Here is a 27843-nt window from a genome sequence, read left to right on the forward strand (position 1 = left end):
CATAGTGAACCCCAGAACAACTAATGGGCTGAATCAAACCTTATTAAGTAACATGGGCGCAATACAGCAAAAGTTGATTGCAACTAAATCCCATTGAAATCAGTCAGGTGCTTTTCAATGAACCTTGCTTGCAAGTAACTTTAGCTGGGTTGTGCTCATAGTGTTTATAGCATGTGAGCGTAGTTCCTCTCTCCCAGATACGTATTTCTAAAAAATCTTTACTCTAACCAGTTTAGTGCAGAATTCTGAACATGAGTGATACTCTTCTCTTTGGTTGCAATTCTGATCCATTACAGTCAGCAGGGATCTTGTCACCATTTTAGTGGATCGAAGCCTTTGGTGAGAAAGAGTACTGTGCTTTGTGGTGTGGTACTGTGCACATAGGGGTGTGTTACAGCTCCCAACAGAGAGGAGCATCTGGCCTGCTGAAGCCCGACTTCCAGCATGAGCGATGAAACGAGACAGAAGCTGCCTCAACACCTGCCGCTCGTGTTCTTCCAAGAGGGAGGGACTCTTCACTTATGCCTCGGAGGGGACGGTGCAGTTCCACGTAACAGATACCAGCATAGCAGCTATGGGAACCTTGGCTTTTGGTAGTGATCTGGAGACACGTGTTCAAGCTCTGTTGGATGGGAAGCGGCTCCAAAACCACACACTGAGCTTTCACTGTTTTCTTCGAGTCCTGATTGGGATGGCTGGGTCCCGGTTCCATTCCTTTTCTCCGTAATAAATCCCTGAAATCCACACATGGCATTGTTCCCCCGAAGCCGTCCTTTTCCAGAGAGGCATCCACTTGAGCCTACAAAGCATCGCATGCAAGCTCAGCGTTGTTGGTCTCAGCCTTCCCATTGAGCCCAACACAGGATCCACGTCTTACAGCTTTGCTTTTGAGAACACTGGCTGTTCCGGAGCAGGGATGTTGCTCTCTTACCTGAAATGGCTAGATGCCCTTTGGGGAGACATGGGGATGTGGTGGGAAATGGGAAGCAAGGCCGTGTTGGGGGAGATGAGAACAGTGTTGAGTGGCACCAGGAGTGCACAGGGACACTCGCACATGCAGGGTTTGTTTTTTCCCATTTTGCACATTGGGGTGTAGGCATCTGACTGGAACAAGCCACCTGTTTGGCTATTTCTTTTTGGGGAAAAAGCTGAATCTCTTCTCTTTGTCTTTCTTGGTCAGGCTCACGTCCATAGTAGTGATGGAAGGCAGAGGCAGGCTCTGGGCCTTGGTTTTAATGCTTTGGGATTCGATTATTGCTGTGCTGAAGCCCTGAAGCCAGGTGTGCATCTCATCCTGTTAGAATAAAGGACAAAAACACACACGGTTTATACATTTCAGTTGTCAAACTATAAACACCAGAAATGTTGCCCACTCCAAAAATCGAGATCACATTTCAAAATTTTGAGTTTGTACTTGTTGCTGTGATTTTAAAAGTTTCCTAAAAGGGGGCGGAGCCAGCACGCCAATGGAGCAGTAGGACGAATTACTCCTGCCTGTCGGTAGGTTTTAAAACAACCTTATCATCTAATGTATCTGGGCTGGAAATGGTAAAAAAAAAAAGCGAGAAAAAGAAAAAAAAAGTTTCCTAAAAAAGAAAAATGCATCCATTTTAGTCCAACAGGTCTAACATGAGCCCATACACTAGCACGATCTACTACTAGGACAACCGGAAGCTAGCAGGTCCTTAAGCAAATGGAAGCAAGCTGAAGCAGTTGTTGCTGAATGAGCAGGTCAGTGGAGCTTGAAGAAGGTAGCTCGGCTGACCTGACCCATTTTGGAAATGAGAGTTTCTGATTGTTTCTGAAGCTGGTTTGGGAAGTTCTAGTTCCTGTTGCGCTAGCAGCTGTATTGAATATTGCCCATTGCTGCATGGTGGCTAACTGCCTCATAAGAACATTAGAAGAGCCTTGCAGGATCAGTCCAAGGGCCTATCTAGTCCAGCACTCTGTTCCCACAGTGGCCAACCAGCTGTCGGCAAGGGACCTACAAAGCAGGACATGGGTGCAACAGCACCCTCCCACCCATGTTCCCTAGCAACTGGTGCACACAGGCTTACTGCCTTGGATACTGGAGGTAGCACATAGCCATCAGGGCTAGTAGCCACTGATAGCCTTCTCCTCCAGGAATTTATCCAGCCCCCTTTTATAGCCATCCAAATTGGTGGCCAGCACAGCAGGAACAGCTGGAACTAAGGGAGGCAAGACTAAAGCTGAATGGATTAAGAAGCAAGAAACTTAATTACACACTTTACCAAAGTTATGGTAACTTTCCTTGGAAAGAAAATACATGTCTTGTAGAACTTCCATTTATTTCAGTACCTGGTGAAAATAGTACGATATTTTCAGCTGTTCACGTTATGGCCAGTCCTTAACAAAAGTAACTATCCCATGATGCATGACAACACCTACCTCATCTTTGCCATGGAAGAGCCATTCGCTCCCATTGCTGAGTCTGCAAGGGATAAAAATCTGAAGATATTACATGATACACCTTTTACAGGCGGAGTGTGTGTGTACTTTTGAGCTTCTCTAGTCACAAGATCTAAACAAGTATGTTGGGAAGTACAAATATTTGCTATGCCACGTTTTAAGAACCAAAGAATTATAGAGTTAGAAGGTACCAAAATATTTCCTAATTCAACCTTCCCTAACTCAAAGGCACCAGCATCCCCTCCTCTCCCCCAATAGAACCTCCCCTATCCTGCAATCTAGTATTGCAACATCTAGAGAGCAGAGGCACTGCAAACAAAGTTCTTAAATGGACAAATGGCTCCAAAAAGTTCTCTCTCAACTCTGGACCATAAAATGGCAAATGCTGTTCAGTGTAAACAAGTGTAGAGACATGTAAAATAGGGCAAGTAATTAAATAACCCCTAACTTCACATATACACTGAAGGCGTTTGAGCAACTGGTGACTGAGCAGGAAAGGAATCTTGGGATTGTGATGTATAGCTCATTGAAAACATGACCCCCAGTAGTGTGGCAGCTTTGAAAAAGGCAAATTACTTGTTAAGGATCTTTAGGGAAGGGAACAAAAATAAAATGGCAACATTGTAATGCCTTTACAAATCTATAGTGTATCAAAGTTGGAATATGGTGGTGTAGTTCTGGTCATGCACCTTGGAAAGGATATTATAGGGATGGAAAAAGTGCTGGAAGGGGCAAATACATTAATCAAGGGGCTGGGGCAATTCCCCTATGAGGAGAGGTCATGACGTTTGGGACTTCTTTATTTAGAAAAAGGGCAAGTAATGGGTGGGGTGGGGGAAGAGGTGTATAAAGTTATATACGGTGTGGAGAAAATGGATATGAGACATGTTTCATAAAATCTAGGGTCATCCGCTGAAGCTGGATAGTGGGAGATTCTACAAAAACAAAAGAAAGTACTTCACACAACACATATCTAAGCAATGGAATTGGCTAACGCAAGATGTGATGGCCACCAACTTAGGCAATTTTCAAAGGGGCTTAAGCAAACTCCTGGAGGATAAATCTATCACCAGCTACCAGTCATGACTACTACGATCAAATGCAACAAGCCTCTAGCTGATCATTGTTGGGGAATAGCTGCAAGAGAAGGCTGTTGCATCCAGCTCAGCTCTTACCATTCATCACTTATGAGTAGATGTTTTGCAGAAATCATGTTCCTTAAGATATACCTTCCAACCTGAACCACAGACCTTAAAAGGCATCTTCTCCCCAGATAACCTCTTAATTGTTTACAAGGAAGTCCACCTATACCCAGAAGGCATATCTTGCTAAGGAACTACAATGACCCTAAGCTCAGGGATTGTCTGCCTTCATATTTGGCAAGACAGGCTCATGCAGAAAGAAAACATAAGGATGCTATTAGTGGCAGCAGGCTTGTCCTTACCTCAACTTGAAGACATGTTTCTTCTTCTTGTAATCAGCAGCTACTTCACAGAAGGCATTCTTCAGCCGGAAAGGCTCCTCTCCATGGTAAGGCACACCCAAGGCCAAGCTCTTGGCATCCTTATAGAAGGTCAGCTCACTGTTCCTGAGCACACAGTATAATGTATTCCAGGACCTAGCAAGAAGGAAGAAACATCACTTATCATGGGAAACTCCATAGATTAAATAAAACTTGTCAGGCTCTTCTAAGCCTGCATTTCTAAGCACACTTATTAGAATGTAACCCCCCTTAAATATAGTAGGACTGGCTTCTGGGCAAACATGGCAGAGGACTGCACAGCATAATTCACACCTCTTCAGACTCGGAAGGTACACAAATACTTATTTTGTTCTTTCCTAGCTAATTTTCTAAAATCAACTAGTGGCCTTGATTTTGGTCTATAACTAGAAATGTGGACAGACAATTCCTGGAGGGATCTTTAGTAAAGCTAGTCAAAACATCTCAGGTTAATCTTTTGGGGTTAGGAGAACATCATGCTACAGAAAATGTCATCATACACTGCTTTTTATACTGTATTTTGTATTTGTGTTTTTAACCTGTTGGTTGTTTTATTATGGTTTTAATTTTTGTGAACTGCCCAGAGAGCTTCGGCTATTGGGCGGCATAAAAATGTAATTAATAAATAAATAAATCATATCTGAGAACAAGAGTAAGACAACACACTGGAGAAATGCTGGATACTTCTGAGTCTACTAAAATTGTTTGCTACCAATTCCACAGAGTTGATTGTTATGAGTTTGGCCATCTTTCTTGATCATTCTGAATGAATGACCAAGGACTTTATCAAAAGAACCTTCATGGTCCTTATAATCATAGAATAGCAGAAGCAGAGTTGGAAGGGGCCTACAAGGCCATCGAGTCCAACCCCTTGCTCAGTGCAGGAATGACTGGCAAATGTTGCTGCTGGAAGCATGGAGTCCAGCTTTCAGTAGGTGACACTTTCGGAGTTGTGGGAGGTGATATCTTCCAGCTAAGGGGAGGGAGCACAAAAACAGATTGGGGACACTTTGGATTTGGAAAAGATCAGGGGAGCTGTGTATTTTCAGAATCTGGTGCAGAGCAAGCAGGGAAATATATAGAAATGGATCTGAGGAGAAATTAAGGAAACACACACCAGTATAATTCTATTTTTAAACATTCTATCATTGCAGGAAGAAAAAAAATTGCATTCTAAAGGTTGAGCAGAGGAAGATAAAATTCTAGATTGAAAAGTTGTAAAAGATAACAACCTAAAACCCACAATTTTTCATCTTAGGTGGAGAAAAAATAAAGTCCTTTGTGTTATCTCGCAGGAATTTTAAAATACCATGTCAGGGTGAATGAAGGGTCAGGTTAGAACAGTACACAGAGAGATTCAATGATGTCATAAATTGTTCTTCTCTCTCAACCTGTTTCTCAACGTGCTTATTGTATTTAGCAAAAGGAAATGATGTACAGCCTGCAGCTTTTTCCTTTGAAAATCCAATACACACATACTGTATTTCTTCGATTGTAAGACGCCATCGATTGTAAGACGCACACTAATTTCAGTACCACCAACAGAAAGAAAAACCTAAGACACACCCGTGATCCTAAGATGCACCCTGTTTTTAGAGATGTTTATATGGGGAAAAAAGTGTGTCTTAGAATTGAAGAAATAAGGTAGTGGTAATGGCATTTCCCAATGGCTCCTATACAGCAGCACAACCTGGCAATTAAATGCCAGATGCTTGGATCAATAGCTCCAGATGCTTGTGAGGGCTTAAAGGTACTGTGGGCCACACCTCGTCCCCTGACCTTAAGGCTATGCTCCCTTATGCAGGGCTAAGCAGCTCTTGCCTTTTCGGTCGGCAGCTCTGATCTCAGGTATGCCTGGGCAACACTAAAGCTTCCTCAGTGCTAACCTGCCACAGCCCACAAAGTCTGTGAGAAAAATCTCTCAGCCATGATGTTCCATTCAGCCCTCATCTTTTCCAGGGCACCCAGGCCTTGCTGATATGTACCCCATCATGACTCAGAAAAGCTGGTGGCCTGCATTCCTACACAGCTTTTCATCTCCTTTCAACAAAGTCCAACGTTTCAAGGATCTTTTGCAGGATCAATGATACTGACATCACCACTTCTGTCATATTCATCATTTGTCCAGATCTGTTGTGAATTCATAGGATTTGGCTTCATTTCAGTCGTTCTGCAGTAGATAACCAACTGCCTCTGACCCCAAGCATTTGAAAGACATGATAGCATTTCCCTAGAGAGGTTCATTAGAGAAGCTGTTTTCAATGTGGTGTGCTAAAGAACAAACCCAGAAGCCATACGAAGAATTCACTGTACCTGTTGGAAGCTCTCTTGTTGGACGCCTCTAGATCGTGCTTCCGCCCCAGGTAACCCTCAAGCTGTACGCTGTGAGATCTCTCCAGCTGTGCAGGAAGGGTTGCCGTCTCATCAATCTCACTCACAGGGGTCTGGGCCACCTTGAAGAGCGAGTCCCTTGTGGATGTTTCTTCACTGTCCACTCTGATCTCTGTCTCAAGCAGTTGTTCTTCAGGCAGCTCTTCTGGGACTGTTTCATGACCCGGTTCCTCATTTTCTTGCACCTGCTGTAAACACGTATGTGCAAGAGAACACATCTAATGTTAAACCAAAGCAATTCAAGATGATATTGGGGGTGTGGGTTGGGTTCTGCTCCACTCCACTGAAGGTTCTAAGAGTAATTCTCCACATTATACAAAAAGATGTAGTAGAACAAGGTAACAGAATTCTGGATTGTGCTACTTCAGACAGCAGGAGGGAGGCATGTTTTTAATGTGCCCCCCCCGATAGCTTCATATATGTAGTAAGTTAGTACATCAGTGATAATTGTTTGGTTCAGCCCTCTTCCTGGGAACCTAGTTTACTGCATGGAGGGAGCTTTTTAAGAGGGAAAACAATCAAAATCCCTTACCTGTAATCTGAAGGTGGTACAGTTTAGAATTCTACCACCTCAGTCTATCACCTCTCATAGTTTTTCTCAAAATACATTGGTAGCATGGGAGCCAATGCATCTCAGTTCCTTCCTGTGGTCTTTGGGTAACATGAGAAGCCCTAGGCCATGTGGCAGGAGCCAATATTCCAACTACTCTGCACATCAGCATGGCCTCTCCTAGACATACTGGGCTTTTAACCCACCAGTTTACCAAGGCTTTTGTCTCCAGATTCTTTGCAGGTTTAAGACTAGCTCTTTTACATTTCTTTTCTTTCTATTCCTTTCCTTATGTTCCATTAAGCACTAGGTGGTGCTGCACTATAGATGTGCACTATAGAATTGCACTAGGCTTTATCCCACCATTCACAAATAATACCAGACTTTCCTCGTTAGAAACCCCGCCCCCCTGCCCTGCTAAACTGGTTGCAAAGCACAGGAGAGGCCCTGAAGGATGATAGCATTGTGTCAAGGACCAGCAAATGACCAAAAGACGAATCACAAGCACACAATAGAAGCCTCATGAGGAAAGGGCTCCTTGATGCCGGCTTGCAGCATGCGCCACCTTCTCAGGATCCAAATCTACATGATCACCAAGGAGCCTCACTGTTGGAGCCCCAACATCATTCTGCAAAATGTATAGACTGGGTCTCAAAGTGAAATAGCTCCTACAGTGATTTCAACACTGTGTTAGCAGGAGGAAATAAAAAGGCCTCTACAGACTTATTCCAGTTCACTTAATAGGCTACCGTATATTATTTCTGAAACCCCTGGGTGTCCATTGCCCTGCCTCATTTATGGAATTCTTTGGTGGGTTCCAGCTGATGTCATCTTCCACTCACAGCCCTCCTGTGTTTTCCCATTGTTTCTACCATTTGTTTTCTTACTGCAAAACATCCATTAATGGGGGTGAGGTGGGGTGCACAATGCCTTCTGAGTGGTAGTGCTAGGAGCCCTCTGTCTGAAAGTACCCCAATATCTATTTTTACACACAGTAATCTCAAGTTAACTGGAATGTATGAAACTCTCCTTAGATTTTAGATAGCAACACAGTCACAAAGAATATGTGGAACCCCTTTTTTTTGTAGATTCACCTATAACTTCCAGCTAAACCCCCTCTGATGTTGAGAGACAGTGTGGTGCAGTGGTCAGACCAGGGCTGGGCTGCACTACTACCGGAAGTGGCCATGCAGTTCCAGTCCAAGTGATTCTGCTGGAAAACAAAAGGTGGCAGGTGCATGTGTCTGGTTTCCCAGCCTGAATTGCATCCCCCCCCCCCACGCGCCTTGCAAACAACTGTTTGGTGCATGCTCTCCGCACACCTTGTTTCCCAGCAGAATTGCTGGCAGTCCGGCAGTGTGTCAGTGACTAGGAGCTGCATGTGCCTTCCAGGCTGCACATATTGTCCATGCCTGTGTTAGAGTGTTGGACTAGGATCCGGGCGATGCGGCTCTAGTCCCTTCTTGACCATGAAGCTCACTGGGTGACTTTGAGCCAGTCACGAATTCTCAGCCTAATCTATCTCACAAGGTTAGTGGGACTCTAAATTGGAGAGGAGGAGGATTGTGTATGTTGCCTTGGACTCTGTTGAAGAAAGGTGGGATATAAATGTAACAAATAAATAAATAATGAATAAATACCTTAGAACATGTACACACACGAGTATGGTATCACTGGGGGGAGGGGAGGCTTAAACCTCACACCCTCCCCAGTGATCCCAACTAGGGTTACTGTCAGTTTCTCCACTTTTATTAGTGCTGGAAAAACAGCAGTCCCAGAGCCTGTGGGGATGATCTTCCCAGCATGCACACTTCCTCCAACACAATTGGACTCCCATTAGTCCACCAAACAGCTATTTGGGGGGATATTAGAGCCTCGAGCAAGCCAGGGAAGATAGCAGGTAGTGTCATCCTACACACCCTCTTCGCCAGCTTAACCCCACGCCTTCTTGTGCTTGGAGGTGTGCCTTGCGCACCTTTGGCTGGCCGCCCTGAGTGCTGCATGCAGGCCAAGGGTTGTCTAGCCCACCCTTAGAGATGCTACAAGTTCAAGCAAAATGATTGAACTGATGATTGAAACCAGGAAAATGATTGTCCTTTCAAGCAGGCTATAGAGAGAAGGGTTGCAAACATTAAATGTTATTAGCATTATTTATTTGTAGAGTGCATGGGATCTATGAATGGTCCTTTACTGAGTACAAGTCCATGCCCTGAGAAACTTGCAGGGGTAAGCAGGGAAGGAATAAGCAATGGTTTCAGATAATGTGCTTAGACGTAGTTAGAGGCAGTTACAGCAGAGCATGGGAACTAGAGGGTTGAGCCAAAGACTTTATGGAAAAGGTTGGATTTGAAGAGGGATCTGAGGGAATTAAGAGATGGTATCATGTAAATCAGCCGTGGGAAGCCTCTGGCCTGCAAGCCCCCCCCCCCCCCCAATCCAGCCTGTCAGGAGTTCCATCAGGGAACACACAAACCCTTTCTGATCTCACCTCCTTACCTTTGATCGTGGCATGTTGGGGATGAAGGTCAGAACCTCTCCTCAGCGCACCACAGTGGGAATAAAGACCAGGGCCACTCTGCCACTCAGCTGATCAGCAGCTGATTTGGATGGAGGTGTGTGACTGGCTCTGGGTGGGGCTGCACTCCCCATCAGTTTGGGAGTACTCTGGGACCGCAAATGTAGGTGGCATCAGTAGCCAGGAGTGTTTCTTACCACCTTTGACTGGTCCACCTGCTGCAGCCTTGTCTAGAGAAGGCAGACCTTGCCTCAGTGACACATGCTTTGGTTATGTTCACATTAGATTACTGTAATGGACTTCATGTGGGGCTCCCCTTAAAGTGGTGAAGAATCCAGCAGCTAGAATGCTTGGGAAAGCTAAGCATTTGGATTACTGACATTCTGTGCCTGTTACACTGGCTGCCTATTTATTTACAGGATCCATTTTAAAGTGCTGCTTTTAAACCAGGAGTGGGGAACTTTTTCTCTCTCAAGGAACACATTCCTTCAGAGGTAATTTATCAGGGTCTGCATGCAGGCAGTGGGCTGGGTCAGAGCCACCCCACACGCTTTCTGTCATAACCCCCCCCACCCAGCCATACGCACACATACTGGTGATTTTAATCTAAAAATAATCATAACCTACTCTTTCTCTCTCCCTCTCACTACCCCCATATGAATGGAGCATGTGTGAGACAGTGCATGGACAGTACACCCCCTATTCATTCATTCTCTCTCTCTCTCTTTCTCATGCACACCATGCCTGGGTGAGTAAGGACTGAAGGGGCAGTTCCAGCAGAGATGCCATAAGCTGCAGGGCCTCTGCCCTAAAAGGTTTGGGACCATGCTGTCTGAAAGACTGCCTCCACCCATATGAACCTGTTCAAGATTTAAGAGCAACAGCTGAAGCCTTGCTTCCTGGTCTAACTAAGACAGTTGGCAGGTTAGTGCAGCCTTCCCCAACCTCCAAATGTTTAGGGCTACAATTCTCAGGATTCCTGACCATTTGCCATGCTGAGAGTTGCAACCCAACACAACTGGAGGGGTTCAGCTTGGGGAAGGCTGGTATAGTCCCAGGCAGGCTGCATCACCTGATTTTTCTGGACATGTCAATTAGCCCTCAACTGCAGGGATGAGAAGTGCTACATCTTCTGGCCCTCACACTCCAGGTGTACAAAGGAGCTTTAGCTTGCAATGCCCCACACAACTAACAGAGCTGGCATAGAAGCACCACAAGCTGTGCAGTACACACAGCTGGCTTCCTGTCAATGTACTGGGGTATCCCAGAGGACAAATATACCTCCTTTTGTCTGGGGTATTTCCTAAATGGGTTTTAGATGTGGGGGATCACTCAGGTATGATCATCCACTTGCAGGGTCATAGAATCATAGAATAGTAAGAGTTGGAAGGGGCCTACAAGGCCATCGAGTCCAACCCCCTGCTCAATGCAGGAATCCACCCTAAAGCAATTTGGATTGGTCAAGTGGTAAGAGTCCAGGAAGGCTGTACCACTGCTATTTCTGACAAAGTAGTTTAGTCCTCAGAAGTGAGTTGTGAGAAGAGGGCTAGGTGTGAGAGATTCTGGGCTGTTGAAATTGCTCAGCTGCCACAGCAGAAGGGAAATTTAGGCTGGGTTCGCACATCATGCTAAACCATGGCTGGTGGCAAACTACGCTAGGTAGGTGGTTATGCAAACAACCTATTGTGCTCGCGTCAGACAATCAGGCAAATAAGATGCACAGGGGAGTTTATTTCACACAACCCTCACTCTTCCTCCTCCTGTAGTTCTCCTGCCCAGTCAGGCAGCTATCCCAGCTTCCTTTGCAACAGGAACAGATTGATTGAGAGAACCAGAGTGGCAGCAGCATTTTTGGGCACTCTTGCCGAACAACACACTAACCTACCATAGGTAAAATAACCTTTACTGCAGACTGTGAGTTCTCAGGGTGGCTTATCTGGGGGAAATAACCTACCATATGGGATGGAGGTGGGGGGAATATCCCATAACAACACACTCTAACATATCATGGGTTGATCTGGAAAATAAACCATCATGGGTTAGCGTGTTCTGTGAACCCTGTCACAGAAATGGTGTGTACAGGTGGAGGTTCACAAAGCCAGAAGTTTTAGGTACTCACTGTAGTTTCAGGCAAGGGGCAGGGCATGACAGTGACTAGGGATCTCTGCACCCTCACCCAACTAAAAGTCCAAGGATTCTTTGGGGGAAGCCATATAATACTATTAAAGATCTGTAGTGCAGATATGCAGTGAAAGTTGAATGCTGTTGCTGTTTGTTTCAAATTGGTTGTTTATTTAATATCGTTACTGTTTTATTGTGTTTGGGAACTGCTTTGGGGGGCCTATATGGGAAAAACTGTTTGTGTACGCGTACACACACAAAACCACGCACCACTGAAGCCTTTCCCTTTCCCTTATCAGCTATATTTCCTTTGTCTGCATTTGCATTCTCTTGAACTGCAAATCCCTTCTCTATTATGGGTCATGGTACACACTTTACCTCTTTAATAAGGAATCACTCTGACCATGGGGCCCAGAGCCCAACACCCTTCCTGATTGCTGAGCAAATGCTTCCAAGATTCTGTCAGAAAGTCCCATTATGTTCAATGGGACTTTCACCCAAGTAAATGTGTATAAAATTATTAAGGAAATAATAGTACTGTGATGTGGATCATGCAGCTTAGCTACATTTGAGCATGCGTCTAACATTCAACCACCCATGCAGCACAGTGTAGGTTGCATGGGCTGATTCTGCATTGGCATCACATGCCTAGGTTTGGTTCAGATTTATACTGGATCAACTGTACTGGTGGAGAGGGTCTTCCCCACCCATCCTTCCCATAGCAGCCCCTCTAAGCCCCTGAAAATGCTGCAGTCAGAAGTTCCTGATGAATGGGGTGAGCTGTGCTGTGTATGGGAGGCTGAATCCCCCAAATTGGGTATAACGGCCTTATAAGAGCAGAAACCCAATCTCTAATGTAAAGCAAACCTGCCAGATTTGGGCTCAAGCAAGCATAGCTTTTGACTTAAACGCTTCTCTGCTTTGGGGAAACATTTTCTCCCAAGTTGTTGGGTAAATATATTTTGTAATGCAGTAACAAGGGGAGGACCAGGGCTGCCTCAGAACTGACCAGAGCACAGGTGTCTATTTCATCATGTTGTGGGAACGCAGTGCCCACAGGGCTTCTTGCCACGAGCACAACATGGCGAAATAGCCAAATCTGTGTTTGTCACACATGACAGGGCATAGGCAGGGCACATACACATAAGACATCCCATCATCTCTGAAGCGGGCTCAGTCATGAAATCAGATTGGGTAAATATTTGAGGCTCCTTCAATGAGAAATACAAATGACTTCTGCAGCTACCCAATGTCTGACCAGTTCATTTCATGAAGCCACCAAGCACATGAAAGAACGATGTCTATGCTTGCAACATTGGGAATTGCAGATCCACTGAGATATATTGACCCTGTTCAGAAGACACCTTAAACCATGGCTTTAACCACGGTGAAAGCCTTATTCACCATGGTTAAAGCCGTGGTTTAAGATGTCTTCTGAACAGGGCCATTATGAGATTATAGGCCATACACTTTACTTCTCAAATAAGGAATGGCTCTGACCATGGGAGCTAGAGAGCCAACACCCCTCCTGCTTGCCATGCAGATATGGACAATGCAATCCAAAGCATCTCTATTAAAAAATAAGTCCCAATGGAACACACCCAGACAAGGGTGTCAGATTGCAGCCTAAGACAACAGTTGCACTTGCCTGTGATGTGGATCATGCAGCTTAGTTACATCTCAGCCTGCCATCTAACATTCAACTAGCACAATGTAGGTCTCCCTTTCCCAACCTGGTATCCTCCAGATATCTTGGACTACAGCTCCCAGCATTCCTGACCATTGCCCATGTTGGCTGGGGCTAATGGGAGTTGGCTACTGTAGGGAGCTAATACATCTTAACAATGAAAAGGAATAAAATAAAGGGAACGTGGGAAGGGTGCTCTGTGGATCTAGCAAGGAAGCTTCATGGGTGGAAATAGGCTTCTGTGTATTCAGCCAATGCAAATGTGAATCTCCACATGCAAACCACATCTCCTCTATGTTCTTCCAGGTGCCACTGAACTAGTTGGATGAAATTAGTCATGCATGGAAATTTCATCATCTGTGAACTGGCCCTTTGAGGGTAGTTAAAAGTGCAGTGCTTTATAACATTGTATTCTTTGAATTTTGAAAGCAGCCTTCAGCTAAATCAGTATTCCTATACAAATGGGGGAAAACAAGAGGTGGAGCGGGGGAAGAGCAATTTGGTCAAAGCTACCCTGCCATTCAAAGATGATGAGTCTGTATCTGCATGTTAAACTAAGAGGGCTTTCAGACGGGGGGGGGGGGGGGGAATTGTGTTACCTTACTGATGCTCTGCTTCCTGCTTCTCTTCCTCATTTGGCCTGTACAGTTTAATGGGAAAGCACCCTCTAGTGGGCATTTTATAGTGCAATTTCAAGTGTGCTATAAAATAAATTGCTTGCATAAAAAAGGCCTAAAACACCCCCCCCCCCAGGCCTAGGTCCAAAGTGAGATATGAGGGGGTGGGCCGGGGGGTGGGACAAGTGGGATCATTAGGGTCTTTGCAGTATGAAAATTGGGTAGGTTGGTGCAGCTCTTTACAGTGCCTTGAGGGGGTGGTTGGTTGCAAGGCATCATTCCTTCAATTCCTCTTGGCTTGTTGAAAGAGAAACAGGTTCTGGAAACATCACCTCTTTGTTGATACAGCAAACTGTGTGCGCGCACATGTGTATACATACACACACATACTCATTCAAGATCACACTCACACTCTGTATGCCCCATGAGCCTCTCACAGCCACAAGAAATGACTAAAAAGCTCGCATTTGAATCAAGCCATACGTCTAACCCCAATTAGCAGCCTGTCTTTCTCAACTTTAAAAGATTGTACATCTTTTAAGTGACAGCCTCTTCCTTCTACATGACTGTGAATGTAATCCCCAGTTCAACATGTGTTCTATTGCTGTGCAATTTCCACCATGTTTGAGGCACACACATGGCGAAATATGCCCAGACATCACTGTTGAAACGAATGCACGTTTTGTTAATGCCCGTTCCTTAATTTCTTCCCCAAAAGGTGTCCCCTAGCAAAATGTTCCTTTATCTTTCCTGCCCCAGTCTTGGATCCAATTTTGTATTCTTTTGTGCTGTCATCTGAAAGCTGCTTGGGATTTCCCAGTGTTGTATTTTTCAGTGCTTTGACAGAAACACCTGAAAAAGCTGAATAGTTGGACTACAAAAACTACAGCTGTGCTTCCTTTTTCTGGTGACCCCACGGCCTTTCTATCTCATTGTGACAGGCTTCCTTGGAGCATCGCAGTGAACACGGCAAGGGATGGAACAAGCTGTCCCAGTGCCTACTGGTATCTATAGAAACTTAACTTCATGAACAGTTCCACAGAAACCAGCTTCCCCCAAAGCAGTCACCTTGCGACAGGGCCTGTTGGCCATTCACATGGCCCTGGCTAGGGTGGCAGTGATTGGCATTCCCTTGAGAGGAGTCAGCAAAGCTCCAAGACCTGCAAGGCCTGCAGAGGGTGACTGGCCACAATAAACAGGTCCCAGAAGGAAACTAATCATACAGAACAGCCAGGCCTCAGGGGACTTAAGAAGAACGACTTATGAATTGCCTATGAAACAAAATGCTTACGGGTTAGGCCTGCATTGAAGTAGATGTCCTGGGAAAACAGTGGCTTCAGTTGCCACCTTCTTTTGCCACAAACCAAACCTACTTTGTAGTGGGTACCACACAAACCCAATTGTCATAAGACTAGTAATAGTCACCACATTAGTAGAAAAAGCAGGCTGAAAGCAGATGTGAGGGGAAAAGCAGCAGCAGCAGCAGCAAATATGGCTCCTTCCCACTTTTTTTCTTTTTCCTTTAGCATGCTGGCAGCCTTTAAAACTCTTACTCCCAGCCTTGGGCTTAACCTGGGAGTGATTCCCCCAAGGTCCCATTCAATTGCCAGGCTTGATGCAATTAACAATCCATCTACAGCAAACAGCTTAAGATATTGAAAGAGCTTCTCCAATAGTCAAGCCCTAGTTATGACTTCAGAGACTGAGCTATAGCATCAACTGGATGGCACAAAGGCTCAGAAAAGAGGTCAGTGCAAGGCTTTTCTTCGGGCATCCCAAGTACGGCCAAACGTCTGTGGGGGAGGACTGGAAGGAGGGCCACGTAATCTGAAGCGAAGGGGCATTCAAAAGGAAGAGGCAAGTATACACGAGAAGCAGCATTAAGAGGGAAAGACAGGCACAGATGGAGAGAGGGACTGTCTTGGATGACATATCCATTAAAGACACTCTTGTGGGCACAGTGAGAAAAGGAGCGTGGATCATATCATACAGAATGTAATACTGCTTTGAGTGCTTAAATCAGAAATTATATCCTCAGATATTAAGCTGGACACAAAAGCACACAAAGGAAGGCTCCATGGTTTCATGAGCAAGTTGATTACGGTAAAAGAGAAGATTGCAATGGCTTAGGAGGAAGGAAGCAGTGAAAGAAAAAGACAAAGCTGGCCGAGAACGAGGCATTGGCACAGAGAAGCACAAAGGCTTACAGAAGGCAACAGAAGTTTAGACAGAGTTTGTTGATATTTTGCTGGGTACTTCAGGAAAGGGTAAGAGCAGTGGAAAAATTGGACACCAGGAAGGCCGAGCTGTAAATCAGCTGATGAATTCCGTGTCTGGCACTGGTAATGAAGGAAGCACGTATCAATCATCATAGGACTTATTCTTGCATATGGTGAAGACTGATCCTCACAGATGACTTGCACTTCCCAGTTGAAATGTCCATGGTAGACGTTTGTAGAATTTTTAAATGCCCAGTTAAATTATTTCCTTTCAATAAATATAGAATGTAGAAGGGTGTATGAGTCGGCAAGATAGAGATTACTGTGACAAAATAATGTGTCCGGAAACTCCAACAGTGAGCCTTTTAGGAAGAACAAAATATAACATTTATTGCATGCTTTTTGATGTTGTTGCTTAGGGAATTTTGCCTGCCTGTTTGGAGCTTATTTGTGTAGCCATGGAGCTCCCCCAGCCATCATGCAAATAGGGGCATGTGGGAAAGAGGGCTCCCACATTTATTAGCAGGATTATTGACAGCATCTGTGAAAAGTAACCATGGAGCTGCTTTTGGCTGGCATCCTATACTGATGTGTATTTCTACAGGTCTTCCTTTGCACATATATCTCAGGTAGGACTCTGCATCTCAAAGGAAGCCCAAAGCACATGTACAGAGCCCCTCAGACATTTTTTTTATATCATTAAAGAGCTTCCAGGGACTTGAGGTGCCTCTGATATAAAAAGGATTGTCCTAGCAATTGGTTTTGACATGTTTGGAATTATGTCTGTAAGAAGAATAGTAGTAACACTACACAGAAACCAAGCTTCTGGGTATAGCACCTCAAATCCTTAGTTATTCTAAAGAAATGTCACTATCATAGCACCCTCCTCCCTCGTGATCTTCCTTTTCCTATTTACAAGCATAAAAATCAGTCAATTTTTCCAGCAGGGAAATAGGCAATATGCCCAAGGTCACTCAGGAGATTGGTAGCAAAGAGGGCAGTAACTATAGGATGTATTCCACGTGTTTCGTAGGTATAATTACCCCCACTCTTCTTTCACCAGGCTGTTCCACTGTACTTACCAGGGGCATTGCTAGGTACTTAAAAGATCCAGGATCCAGGCCCACAGGACTCAAATTGGCATACATTTTGCATATGCATATGTATAGATGCACATTTTGGAATACTTACTGGATTTGAATTTCACAACCAAAGCCAATTAATTTCCCATCCAAACCATCCCAAATAAAATAAATTCTGCAATTAATTTGTGCCCCAACCCCAGGTCCCAAATCATTAGTTCAGTCTCTCTTCGCTTCATTTGTCCTGATTAATTTCCCACACAACGGATCTGGCTCAAAATAATGTTTTCCCTTCAATTAATAATTGTCCCTGTTCAAATAGTCTTCAATACAACCACCACCACCACAAATAAAATTAAAAAATACTGTAAATAGGGTGCAAATACACCCAATTCCATTTGAGTGGGTGGGGGTCCTGACTATGAGATGAGATGGCTGGGCTGGTGGGTGGTGATCTTTCTTAATTTTACTTCTTCTGTTTTTTAACTGCAATGAATCAGGAAGCTGGCAGCTTTGCTGCTGGCCTCCTCCTTGCCTCACTGTACGACCTGAAGCTTTGAATTTGCCGCTGGGAAAGGAAACGACAGAATGTGCTGACGTCCTATCCCCATGGGGCAGCCGCTTCTGTTTTGATACCACGATGTCTCTGGACACTGAAACAACAGAACATCAGTACATTTAATCATTTCCCAGCCTAGTGGTAGCTTACAGCTTTCAAGTTGTGCAGTGGTGTGCTCTGGGCACCCCCACGCTGACACAGCCACTGTGGACAGGCACTCAGACCCCAGCAGCCACTTGCTGATCTGGGTATAAAGTTGGAGAGTGGGTGGGTTTACTTTTATGACCATATTGAGTGCATGGGAGAGAAACCAGCCTCCCCACCACACACCTTTCCTCCCTGCATTCTGCCATTTCTTTTTTTCACCTCAGCCTAGTTCCGATACCAAAACTAAACTGATTGGGTTGGGGAGGAAGTCTTCAGCTTTTCCTTGACTGAGTGAAAATGTCTCCAGAGTGTTCACAGGCAAGGTTGGGGAGGGTACAGGTTTCTTTCCCATCCACTGTGTAAGCAATTTAATTATAAACGTAGACCCCCTGACGCCTGTTTTATATGTCTGGTTTGGTCCTGAGCAGCGGGAGGGGATAGACTGATGGGCAAAAACCCAGGGCCACCTAGGGGGGGGATCTACACTACTGCTTTTAAAGCGCTTTAAAGCACTTTGAAAACGTTTTGAAAACTGTATATGGAGTGTGTCCTGGGCCCCAACAGTTGTCAAAACTGTTACAAAGCGCTTTAAAGCAGTAGTGTAGCTCCCCCCAGGACTCACCCCCTAACAATGCCCCTGGTATATATCCATTAACATGAAAAACAGGTTGACTATCTGCTACATTCCCCCCTAGTTGGAGAATGCAACTGGGATCATAAGGCGTACAGCAATCTGGGAAGTGGACTAAGGCTGAGTAGCCCATTCTGGAACCGGACCCATGAGCAGAATCCACAGTGAGTGCACACAAAGTCTAAATTGATTCCTTAAGAAGGTACAGTGTGCAATGTGAGGGAAAGAAAAAATTTTCTTTTCTTTTTTAAATGATGTGAAAAATGCCGCATTTGATAAGCTGTCCCTAGGCAGATCTTTTCCAAACGGTTTGCCAAATGCCAGAAAAATAAAACCTGGATGCAGATGACTTTCCAATAAAGGTTTAAGTTCTTGATCCATAAAGCTTTCAGAGCTGTGGACAGGGAACAGGAAATACTCCACAGGAACAGCAGGGAGATCGGGTGGTGAATATCCATTCATTTGATGCAGCTGGACTAAGTAAAATCACATGGAAGCCAGACCCTCTTTGGCTGTATATAGAAGTCAGGATCAGGCCTGCAAAGAGGAAAGTGCCTGAGGAATTACTCTAGAGAAGGTGGTCAGTGATTAAGAAAATGTGTGTTCTTCTCTCCATTTGATTTAACACTCTTGAGCTCTACAAATAACCTTGCCCTACATGAACTACCAGATACTGTGCCTCCATCTACAGCTGGAAGTCCACTGTGAAAACCCTTTAAACGGATGCTTAGGATTCTGACATTCATCGGAGAGAATATAGCAACTGCCCACTAGAAGAGTTCTCCAAATCAAACAGATGCTGCAAGTCAGCCTGAAGGATCTGTCACACCAAAAATGCCCTAAACCCTACGAATGGCTTTAGGGAGAGTTCTTCTTTTACATATATTTGTAAATATTCTGAGTTTGGCAGAAGAAAATGTCAAACTTTTGTCCACCTCAGTAAAATAGTGTGGGTTGAATCCAACTGTGCCCTTCTGTTTGTGAAAGTGATTTTGATCCAGTGGATGCTTGGAGGAAGAGGGGAGGCAATTTTTACCATTTCTGTCTGCTCCCCACAGAAAACGCCCCCATCCCCCGCTCCCATCCCAAATCTACTCCAGAGGGTTGGTGGACCCTCCAGAACAGTGTGAAAGGTGGTGAAGGGTGTGTGTGCAGGGTGAATCAAAGCTCCATCCGATGAGCGTTTTATTGCATGCTTGTTACTGGGCACTCAAGGAGTTTGCTCAGGTCCCTCCCATGATGTCATCTGCCTCTTGCACGCCTTCCACCCCTTCTGGCCTTCCTCGCACAACAAAAATACTCCTCATTAAGTCCGATGTTTTTTAAAAAATTCGGAATTGCTGTTCTCTCCTGCTGTGTGTAGGAGAAGCAGCGCCATTAGAACAGCAGACTCAATGGACCTACTTCCTCTTTTGAAAGAGGAAGTAACTTGAGGAAGGAAAACACGGGCGGAGAAGCAAGGTAGGGAATGTGTTATGTCCAGGTGTGATGGAGCTTTCAGCGAAAATAACTTCTCTTTTGTGAGAAGAGCCTTCCACTGGGCCCATGAGTCTTCTGGGAATAGAACGCCTTCCATTCATGAAAGGGAAATACTGGATATAACCCTGCAATCATTATGCACAATACAACTTCATTTATCCGTCTTTCCTGAGAGACATACAATTTGTATGAAGCTGTAAAATATATAGAAGTTGACATTTACATAAAAGTTACACTGAGATAGGCCCATAAAGGAGGGATGAGAGTGAATCCAGTGAACTATGAATGAGGTTCAGATTATGAGGGTTACATTTTAAAACAGAGATATTAACCCTATGGTCCTGGAAGGGCATCCCAGGGGCTACAGAGTATAGCAGAATTCCTTCTCTGCCCATGGAAAAGGAGGTCTGTGGGCAGAGAAGAAGGTCTGCCCTCTGAATCTTCTTCCAAGCAGTGGCAAGGAGGCCCTCCAAGGATGGAGAGGGGGTGTTCTAGGGCTTTGGGTCCCTCACAGTCCCTGAACATGTCATTAGAACAAAGGCAAAACTACATCAGGAGGGAAAGTTTTTTTTTTAAGAAAGAAAAAAGGCAACCCCCTTCCCCAAACTCAGTAGGACAGAAGGGGCGGTCCTACTGCCACAGGTTCTCCTCCCCCTCCTCCTTGGATTACTCTTTCCACAACTGATTTGCTTGTATGTATATTTCCAAATATCCCAATGGGCGTTCTCTTGATACAGGAAGAAGACTGTGTGAATAACACTGCATAGTAAAGTTCCAAAAACTGAAAACTAGAAACTTTTTTTTTTTGAGCCAGAAAGAAGACGGTGTCACATTGACAACTTTTGTCAAGACAAGACAAAATATGATAAATTTGTAAAATTGCATTAAGTTGCTGAGGTCTCCAGGAAGAAGAAACTAAAACTGGTAACTGACCAGTGATGTGTCTTCAGCAGCAGTGGAAAGAGCATCTTCTAAACTCAACCCCGCAGTCTTCTCAGCCTCCTCTTTAGGCCTACAGTCAAAGAACAACAACAACATAGTCCAGTCAATTTTAAATACAAAAAAAGAGAGAACATTGTTGAAATTTTCTAACTATATTTTTATATTGAAAATGTTCATTTACAGACAATAAACTAAAAACACACACCTATGTGTAAAATTACAGGGCAGCAGAATAAACGTGTGGAGTTGACATTTTTAATTCTGTAAAAATGAAAAAAAAAAGTTTGTATGTGCATGTTAAACCTGGAGCTCAGCCCCGAACTATCATACAACCAAGCTTAGTAAGGAGCAATATAAAATTTCTCTATGCAGTCAGAAGTGCCCATGGAACTCAGTTGTCCAAATCTGATTCTAGCAAGGCTGTGGGAACCATAAAATAGGATAGTTTCCATGACCACAAGAGGGCAGCATCTCTGTCCATCTCTGTTCAAAAAGGAACTGCCAGAGAAAACCCCATGGAGAAGATAAGGCTCAACAAAGATCCCCTCTTTATATCGAGAACATAAGAACATAAGAAGGGCCCTGATGCTGGATCAGACCAAGGGTCCCTCTAGTCCAGCACTCTGTTCACACAGTGGCCAACCAGCCATCAGCCAGGGACCAACAAAGCAGGACATGGTACAACAGCACCCTCCCACCCATGTTCCCCAGCAACTGGTGCATACAGGCTTATTGCCTCGAATACTGGAAATTAACTGTGGCCTCTGCCCAAATACCAGACTACAGCAAGGAAGGGGGTGGGGGTCCCAGAACAGGGTGTTAAGGAGGAAACTGATACAGGCTGGAACTTTATCTGGAGGGAAGGGAGAGGCTGGAATGTGCTATTTCAGCTTTGACTGCCTCATTCTCGATTGGGCCAAGAAGCCAGTGAGGTCTCTGGCTCCTGCATGCTGCCAGAGCCACTTTATTCAATACCAATATTATCATCATGGAGCAAATTTGCACAGCATCTTCCCAAGCTGGACAAGGAAAACACTTGTGCTAAATGTCAAATGTTTATATATATATATTATACTTTTCTTCATACATAACAATTAATCTCTTTGTAGGAAATAGTCACATCTGCAGCAGTTGTTGTACCTAATGTTTATGAGAGTTGATTAAATTATATCCACCACCTTTTAAACTTATTAGACCTTCAGTACCCATCTATCTACCTACTTCATGGGAGCCCCTGGGTTGAATCCAGAATCTGCCTCCCCTAAACAGAAGAGCTCCTATCCACAAGAGGCTTCTAATCCAGCAGAGGAACCCACAAGGAGAAACGGGGAGCAGTTCTCAGTTGATTCCCCTTCCCTCTGAAGCCCCCTATGCCCCCCACATCTGAGACCCTCCAGAACAGTGGAGGTGGCAGTGCTGGGGGTGGCAGAGCAAGGGGGAACCAGTGAAGATTGTCTCTCCACTTCCCACTGGGGTGGGGGCATCCTGAGCGGAAATTGCTCTCGAAATGCTCCCATTGTTGGAAAAGGAGCCAGATGCAACCTAATGTATCTTTCCCCCTGCGAGGGCTTGTCTATACGCCCTGTATACGCTGTTGCGGCTGTGCTGCAGCGCTGCGTTGTTTATATGATGCAGCCACCAACTCGCAGCCACACCAGGTTTCTCTCCCTGCTCCCGAAACGGCGCTTTTTCATGGTGTTGATTAACAACAATTTTTCTAGTTGCTCTGAGGTCACCATGTTCTTTCATCCATCTGCCGGTGGTGGCCTCGGTTCAGGCTGAGCCAGTGGGCATTCCTGGGGGTGGATCAAAGCCCAGGGTGGGTCTTGGTAAGGGCAGTTAGCGGGCTGGATGAGCTGAATGGCTGCCAGCATTGTGGCTTTTCTGGCTGGATAGTCCATGCTCCCTCCTGCCATCAGGATTTATCGTTTTGTGGGAACCAAGCAGCAAAGCAGCGTTGTAAAGAAACCCCCAGCTGAGAAAGCACTTGTGGGGAGGAGGGAGATTTAGCAAATACATGACTGGCAAGGAAAGGATTAAACACATCCTCCTCCTCCTCCTTTTCCTCCTCCTAGCCTGAAGGGTTGCTTTGCATTTTTAAAACGTTGGGGAAAAACAGTCACAGAACTACCTATCTTGAATTAAACTTGCAGTTTGGTCCACAAACAGGCATGGGAATCATGTATAATTGTAACAAAATTTGCAACTATATCAGGAGTAAGAAAATAGTCACAATATGACAATAACCACTCTGTGCATCAAAGGTCCCCACATTCCTAAACCAACACAACTACAGCTGCTGTTTTGGGCTGTGTCTTGACAGCGGCGCCAAGGTGCTGCAAGCTCTCAAACCCCCACGTCTGTGCTCCTTCACATTATCCCCACAGCAGGGAGTGTAAATGTGGGTTTTCAAACCTCACCGGGAGGAGGAGGAGGAGGGAGGGCTGCTGCCACCCTATGAGCCCTGTTCCTCTCCCTGCTGGTTTTCCCCTTCCTCATCATCCCTGGGCAGATTCTGGGATGGAACAAGCGCTGAAGGGTGCCCCCCCCCCACTTTTTAAAAAATAACCTTTCCGGCACGTCTTCGCAACCGCACATCATTGCCAGGGTTCTGTGGTGTGTCCTGTGTCCTCCACGTATTTTTAAAAACCTTTTAAAAAACTTTCCCCACCCCTTTACACACTTCTATGGCATGGGTGTTCTTCTGCCCAGGCTGGAGAAGTGTGGAGGCATTCCGGGGGCCATTTGGCTCACTGGTCCGCCCCCTCCTTCTTCCTCCTCCTCCTGTCCAGCATGGCGACCAATCAGGGGTTGCCACTGGCCAGAACCTGCCTCTGCTGCAAATCTGGAGCAAGGTGACAGATGCCAAATGCGCACTGGCGCCTTGCTCGCAGCAAAAAGTCATGGTAAGTCGAATTAAGACTTTTTAAAATTCGGAGCTTCGGGGGAATGCCCTGGGATGGCAGCTGCATCATCATATAAATGACCTAGCGCCGCTGCGGATCCATCCTGGGGCTTTCCCCTAGTCAAGAGAAGCCCTTGGAAAAACTCTTTGGGATAAAGAGCCCATGGACACTGCAGTAATGTATTATTTACGCTCTGTAATCTCTCCCTTTGTTTATTATTATTTCTGAATTCTGTAGCACTTATAAAATGTTGATTTAAAATATTTTTTCTAAAGTAATTCCCAGAAACAGAGAAACATGGAAAATAGCAAAAACATTGCAACAAAAACAGCACGATTATATATTTAAATAAGACAAAGAGAAAACAATAACTTATAAAAGACTCACAGAACCCTTCAATAACTTTAGTCTCACACTTTTTAAAAAATTCAGAACCTCTAGTATGTGGAAACAGAAAAACAAAAAAATACTTGAGATCATCATCTCCTTTATGCAGCATCAATATAATGCAGCTATTCTGAACATAAGTGTAAGTTCTCACTATTACTTTTTTTAAAAAATGTGTAATCGAGGTCATTTAGATCACCAATATCTTGGGTCAGACATTTACTAATTCACCCCCAATTCTCTTTTAGTGAAATCCTCAAATCTTTTTTTTAAAAAAAATCAGTATGGAGATGGACTGAAAATGCCACAGGACAGCCAATCCTCAAAAAACAACTTGTAATAATATTTTTTTCCTAATTTGAGGTTTTTGTTCCTATTAAGGAGAATATACAGAATATGAAATGGCACAGATTGAAGGTGTATATTTTTGCACTTCTTAAAGGTGAGTAATAACCCCAACTACTTAGGAGGTTTAAGTTTATTGTGGTAGCTTCTATTTATTAATTGCATTGTAAGAAATATTGCTGCTAGGCGTGCCGGCAGCCATGGAAAGACCATTTGATCAGAGTGCAGCTTAAATGCATGTAACCTACCCCGTTTCATGTTCTGGCTCTGGTTCAAAGTCAAAGTCCAGGTCCAGGTCCAGGTCTGTGGTCCTAGCTACTTGGTGCTGTGAAGGCTCCTCTGGGATCCTTCTGTTCCCTAGTAATTCAAGCTGGAAGAAATAAGTTGATTATGTTTTCTTCGGGAAATTAAAAATACAGCTTTTTATATGGCAGGTTGTAAAAGAGAGAAGAGGCAGCAGCCCCCATTCAAAGTTTGCTATTACTGCTGTGGCCTCGTTCTCAACTCCAAAACGCTGTACTCCTTTCCTCCAACTCTTTATGGACCATTTGGCTTTTTCTAATACCACCCAATACCACCCCATTCTCTTTTGCCATTTATTTATGCATTTATTACATCTCATGTCTCTAGTGTCTAGCACAGGTTTTACTAAGAGAGATATTCACAAAACCAAGGGGCTGTCTATATGTGGATTAGTCCCGCAGTGGCTGTGGATCTGCGCTGTGTCAGTTAGAAGACACAGGGGCAGCTTCACAGCCACCGAGGGGCTTTCCTGCAAGGCTGCAGTTTGACTTTTTCAATTGGAGCGATGTCAATATGGCGCTTCTGCTCTCTGACGTCGCTCCGCGGCCAACCTGGGGCCAATCCAGGGGTGGAGCCTGGTGGCAGGTGATTGGTTGCCTTCCACCACGAAGAGGGCAGGGGCGGCTGCAGTACACAGATAGCCACCCAGAAGCCCTGTGCTCCCTCCTCGACATCAGTATTATCCAATGATGCCCAGGGAGGGGGACAGTGCAGGATTTGAGAGGGAGGCAGCACCAACCTGGCGCCGTGAAGACAACCCCCATGTTACTACTACAGCATGAACTCCAAACCTCTGCCAACCTTCTGTCTTGACATATATCAACTGCTTTTTTTTTAACCCAACCCTTCTGTAGAAATGTTTGAGGAAAGTTTTATGAAAAACTTCACATGAAAATCAAATAAAAACAATGTTGGGCTTTTAAAACATGATTGGGTCCCCTAGTCTCAACCAGTTCAGTCAGAAGTTTCCACTGTTGTTATGATATGCTGCCTATAAAATGCTGAAAGACTCTTCCTTCCATGAACTACTTACTGTGGTCAGACGGTGCAGTGCAGCAAAACGCTCCTCCCATGTGGCTGTGGATTTCTCGAAGGCCTCGTGTCTTTTCAGTAGTTTCTCCACACCATCCACAGTTTGCCCATAATCACCGCTGGACAGATAGGGCTCCTGGGCAATAAGCCACGCCTCAGCCACTGAGGCATCCCTGGAAAACTGGCACACCTCTAGCACTATTGTGCATGGGGACGGAGGGAACAAAAGGAGATTTTACACACATTCAGCACCAGTAGCCAAAGAGGCAGAAAACGAAGAAGCCTTACAGAATTCAAAAGTTCCTTTTAAGTTACCTTTAAATTATTTCAAAACTAACTTGGGCGATATTTCAAGTACAATCAGATGTAAGTAAACACGATGACGCAGCTCTTTCTGTTAGTGCGCCATTAAAACATGATCGTATTCTCTTTTGCCATTTCAATTTTAAAAGTTATATAACTTTGGACTGCCTACGCCCTCTGATTGGGGCATTAAACTGGAGGAAGAGCAGGTTAAAAATGGAACAAGTATGGATAAATATATCGTAGCCAGCAACTTCAGAGTGCCAAACTACACCTCCGACATTCAAGAGGTATCCACGCTTGTAACTTTTAGGGCCCAGCAAGACAGGATGCTAAATGCATCACTTGCAGTTGTGTTTAGTTTTTATCTATTGTCAACAATAGGTGTGTGTGGGGGGGGGGTGGCAATTTTTTTCAGGACTGTGGCATGAGGGGAGAAGGAGCTAACCTTTACCTCCTCCTGCTATGGTAGCAACAAAAATCCCACCCCCATTATGGTCCCAACAACTCCTCCCCCCCAGAAGAGAAGGCCTGGAAGAGAAACTTCCATTGGCACCAACAGGAGATCCCACCCCCACCCAATAGTAGCTAGAGAGGGGATTTTTTGATAGGACCATGCGAGAGGAAGGAAAACATCACCCACCCACCCACCCACGCCTAGTTTTGCCCTTAAACAACTGGCTGGACGGGGGCCACAAGAGGTCATCAGCAATTTGTAAATAGCCACATTATTCTGGTGCTTGTCCCATCTTCCCCCTTAACAGGAATAAAAGAGGCCCTGCAACAGCACTGCTATTATATTCCATAGGTGGAGAAATTCCATAGAGGTATTGCTCTTTTTTGGGAGGTGGTTTTCTTTCATGTGATCTTTTTTCTTTTCTTTTTTGCTGAGTGTGTCCATCCTACCACCAGACCCTACTCTTCCTATTGCTCTGCACCAGAGCACCTTTGCCACAGCATTTCTGGCATCAGCTGTGGCAGGGTCAGTTTTACTTTCGTGTTGGCAATCTCTAAAGAAGGAGTCACAAAAATTGTAGTGGGGGTTCTTGGAGGCAGCAGGAAACACAGGGTTCCCTTACTTTTTTGCGGGGGTGGGGGGGACATACAATACAGGACCAGCTAATGAGCAGCCATGTAATACTGACTCCTCTGAATACAGCTGCCTGTGGCTGCAACCACACTGCATTCTAGTGCTGCTCCAAATTCAAGGCATATTGAATAGGGAATCCATGGGTGACCTTTCGGGCTGTGAGGCAGGAGTGGTGATTGTGGTCAAGGGGACAGGCGTTGCTTTCCTTTTGGGAAGGAAGAGTGGACTTCTGAACGCAAACACCCCACCCCCGGACCACGGGAGAAAAATTTCAAGGCATATTTAATAGGGGAAATTGGCTTGGAATCTCCAGATGTATACCTGCAGCTATTACACATGTGTGTGCAGGAATGGTTGCTACACCCTATGGGTGACTTTTTGGGTGGGGTGTGTGTGGCTGCAGTTGGCGGGACAGGCATTGCTTTGCTTTTTGGGAGGAAGAGTGGTTTTAGTTTACACTACAGGTCACGGGACCTGTAGTGTAGACAGCCCATTACAATTCTACATACAAATTATCATGCAAAAACAGTGCTCAGAGAGCAGGATAAAAGCCCTGTCTGGAAGCGCCCGTATTGTACAACGACACGGTGGATTAGTAGCATTGGA

General features: G+C 44.9%; 1 protein-coding gene across 6 annotated transcripts in view; it reads right to left on the reverse strand.

Annotated features, from left to right (window-relative positions):
• The window catches only part of SPTB (spectrin beta, erythrocytic), a 115213-nt gene continuing 87370 nt past the window's right edge, over positions 1 to 27843 (reverse strand). For 4 of the 6 annotated variants that reach the window (XM_063116819.1, XM_063116821.1, XM_063116820.1 and 1 more), the window contains exons 30-36: positions 25846 to 26042; positions 24758 to 24879; positions 20863 to 20941; positions 6245 to 6510; positions 3875 to 4048; positions 2410 to 2452; positions 1 to 1294 (exon numbers count right to left, since the gene is read on the reverse strand). In XM_063116819.1, the coding sequence (XP_062972889.1) occupies positions 1127 to 1294; positions 2410 to 2452; positions 3875 to 4048; positions 6245 to 6510; positions 20863 to 20941; positions 24758 to 24879; positions 25846 to 26042 (1049 nt within the window). In that variant the 3' untranslated portion in view covers positions 1 to 1126. Of the gene's footprint in view, positions 1295 to 2409; positions 2453 to 3874; positions 4049 to 6244; positions 6511 to 16394; positions 18988 to 20862; positions 20942 to 24757; positions 24880 to 25845; positions 26043 to 27843 lie in introns of those variants that run through there. The other 2 variants (XM_063116822.1, XM_063116823.1) reach the window with 2 other exon arrangements.

The sequence above is a fragment of the Elgaria multicarinata genome, chromosome 2 (assembly GCF_023053635.1).
Source record: "Elgaria multicarinata webbii isolate HBS135686 ecotype San Diego chromosome 2, rElgMul1.1.pri, whole genome shotgun sequence".
NCBI lineage: Eukaryota > Metazoa > Chordata > Lepidosauria > Squamata > Anguidae > Elgaria > Elgaria multicarinata.